This window comes from Brachycentrus maculatus, unplaced genomic scaffold (assembly GCF_059751285.1).
Source record: "Brachycentrus maculatus isolate JH-2025_06_01 unplaced genomic scaffold, ASM5975128v1 h1tg000374l, whole genome shotgun sequence".
In the NCBI taxonomy this organism is placed as follows: domain Eukaryota; kingdom Metazoa; phylum Arthropoda; class Insecta; order Trichoptera; family Brachycentridae; genus Brachycentrus; species Brachycentrus maculatus.
In genome coordinates this window covers 1,332,501-1,335,754 of record NW_028281123.1, presented here as the reverse complement: position 1 = coordinate 1,335,754, position 3,254 = coordinate 1,332,501, and the positions used below count along the sequence as shown (strand labels likewise).

The 3,254-nt window shown below is 30.4% G+C and overlaps 1 protein-coding gene across 5 annotated transcripts in view; it reads left to right on the top strand.

Moving 5' to 3' along the window:
- Positions 1-2,225: 2,225 nt before the first annotated feature.
- LOC148303299 (uncharacterized) overlaps positions 2,226-3,254 on the top strand; it is a 52,331-nt gene continuing 51,302 nt past the window's right edge. For all 5 annotated transcript variants that reach the window (XR_015838503.1, XR_015838501.1, XR_015838502.1 and 2 more), the window contains exon 1: positions 2,226-2,439. Coding sequence is in view for 2 of the 5 variants with exons in the window: in XM_088270238.1 (XP_088126364.1) it covers positions 2,377-2,439 (63 nt within the window). In the remaining 3 variants the exon portion in view is untranslated. The remainder of the gene's footprint in view (positions 2,440-3,254) is intronic.

Genomic DNA, 3,254 nt, shown 5'->3' with positions numbered 1-3,254 from the left:
AGCCAGTAATAATTCCAGCTTCGTTTGTAGCAGCCACACAGTTATTTTACCTCTAGTTGTTTTTTTTTTTAATTATTTATACTTCCAAATAAAAAATTTAAAAAAAACTAGAGGTAAAATAAATGTGAACAGACTGTGTATCTTCTGCAGCTCAATGGTCGCAGGAAAAAATGGCGGCGACACTAAATTATGTTGTCATGTTGGCGTTCCTGTGATCAAACAAAATCATAGCACACTGCCGAAAAGCTTCAAGAAACGCACAATAGATGTCAGTCATGTATCAATTTATTATGATAAATAATATGGGAGGTTTTCTCATCAATTCGCCAAGCATGTTTCGCCATAAAAATAGATGCTCTGAGCTATTTATTATCAACCATACATATCCCAACAAGACTAAAATTCCACTGTCAATTTTATCTTATATTGCCCTTATCTGACCCTTTCTCGTACATAAGTGGTGCATAGGGCACCGAATCGAATAGACGCAATGTGAACTTGATCATTATTATAATATATGAAGGCAGGGTGATAAGTTCTGTGCTCCAAATTCATGGATAAATGAATATAATATATTGGATGCATATAACGTGAATGATAGAGTTGTGACAAGATGCTCAGCTTGACTCATGGTTGACTCAAAAAAGGAAATGGAGAATAAAAATTAAGTATTATTAAAGTGAAAAAAGAACATGCAGCAAAGGTAAGGGCACTCGGAATGCATACCTTTACTCGTTTTAGTCTGTGTAAGATGTGACCTATTTATACAAACCCCTTGAGATTTGTGTTTGGCTTGTTTTACACAACAAGTCTTGGAAATTGATCAAATATCTTTTATTTATTTAAGTGATAATATGAAAATTTTCTATACACAGAGAGTTCTAAACAACCGAGATAACATTGAAATGATTAGTTATGTAAAACAAGTCACGTATGGAGAGATCAAGTGTTGAAGTGGAATTATATTCTTTGAAACTAATTTATATTATATTTCTATGTTATCTATATCATTCATTTTTGGTTATTATCAATTTTTACTCTAGAAAAAATATAAGCAAATTCAATAAGGGTTTGCGCAAGTAAATTTTGTTACAATAATTATTTTTCTAATAATTAATAAATTTAAAACGGTTTGTTATTTTTATTATCTCTCTCCCGCGTAAAATCAAAAAGTGACATTGACCACCATTTTGAATCTGGAATGCGCGCGCAGTCCTCCGCTGTCGCTATGATTGAAATGCACACTAGTGTACTCGTACGCAGGCTATACGCGAGAGACATCTACCGACATCATTTGAGTGACGTATTTACAGTGGCCGTAACTGTAAATAAAGATATGGATAATTTTAAATTTCCAGACAAAAATCAATGAAAGAAGTAAAATATTTACAAACTACTTTATAATTTAAATTAAACGTAAGAACACGTCACGATTATTAAACGAATTTAACTAAAAACAGAGCTTGGAACATATTAAAATCATTACAAATATTTGATAAAACTTTTGTACACTACATAACGCAACCAAAAAAACCAAATGACTCTTTAATCAATTCTGTCATTTTGTTGGTACGTTTTATCATTTTTTGACTAAGCATAGTCTCTATCACACAGTTCAAATTGTATATCGTGATATTGTTAGTAGCATATTTAAAAAAATACCATACGGGTATTATTTTGAAGATGTTTTTTTTATCAAATCACCATTATAAGGTAAGTTTTAATTTGCGTGCATCTAAAAACTGGAATTACGATATAAGGCAGTGGAGTTAAATATAAATACTTACTAATTATTACTAAGAAATAATCTAAATTATTTTTCTGAATACAAGCAAGGCATCATAATGTAGGTAAATAATAACATCAACTCTAAGGCAAAAAAATAACCTGAGAATCATGTTCCGGGGCCCACGTTAAAATGAATAATATTAAAATATAACGACTTTTTTTTTCTTACTGCTTTATTGTATTTGTCAAACTATGTTTGTTAGTCTGTGTTTAATAAAAATATTTTTAAAATATCCAATAACCGCAATATATCGTGAAACAATAATAATATTAAATTAAATGTAAATAATTTCATAAACTGTTGAGATACATTGTTTAGTCGTTTTTTCAGTTGTGATGTCACTAGAGAACCAGAAGTGACTTATAGTTCACTAACGAGCAGACCTTGCAATACTTGGACCATGCGCTGACGCACATTATCCACAAAGAAATGAGTCACAGTCCGTGAAAATTTATATGTCGCTTTCGGGAACATGTCCGTGCTAATGTGTGTTTGACACAAGTCGATACGTTTTTTCAACGGAACAAACTGTTTATAGTGCTAGATTAATTATAAAATTATGTGTGTAATTCGTGTGACATATTCTTATGAGGTTGTTATATAAAAGTGGCGCTATGGAGTCGCTTCGGAAATGGTTTTACAAACCGAAGGTAAGATATAAATATTATGTATTGTTTTTTTTGCGAGTCGAGACAAATGTCAGCCGTTGATAAACATCAATAAAGTTTTTTGTTATTCGGTTAACAACGGGGTTCTGCTTTAAAAAAAGGATAAATAGTGAAAAAGTGAGATCTTAAATGTGACACACATAACCTAACCTACACTGTCATCAACCTAATTTTCGCAAATTTTGCACGGAATCGCAAAAAATCGTAACTTTTTCTACCATTTATCATTACAGATAAACAATTCTATTATAAATAATCCATTTTTATATTATATTCCTGTTTTATTCAATATTTAACGTTATGTAAAATTTATGTTGTCCATCTGTCATTTCATTTTCTCCTTCAAATGAATAGTAAGAGTTTTCGAATGACTTATCTTAAATAATTAGAAATCACTGTTATTTTTTTATATCTTCTTCTTATCTTAATAGTGTGTAGGCTGATGCGTTGGATTATTTAAGCATTATATGAAAATATTCTTAATTACGTTTTAAAATGTCTAAATGGCCTTACTTTGAAAGTGGTAGTGTAGGTCAACATATTGAAAAATACCGATAAAAGAGCCTTAATTTAACGACGATATTATTGGAAATCGAACCCTGGACTCATTTTTAATAAGCAAATGTGTTAAAACTACAATAATTGATCGAATATACAATCCTAACCTAACTAAAAACTAACCTAACCTAACCTCAATGTATTCATTTTGTTTTCTGTGCGTTTTCACATCTTCACTACCTTATAGGGCACTATATTGGATTGATGTAAGGTTATTGTATATTTAATTACTTCTTTAA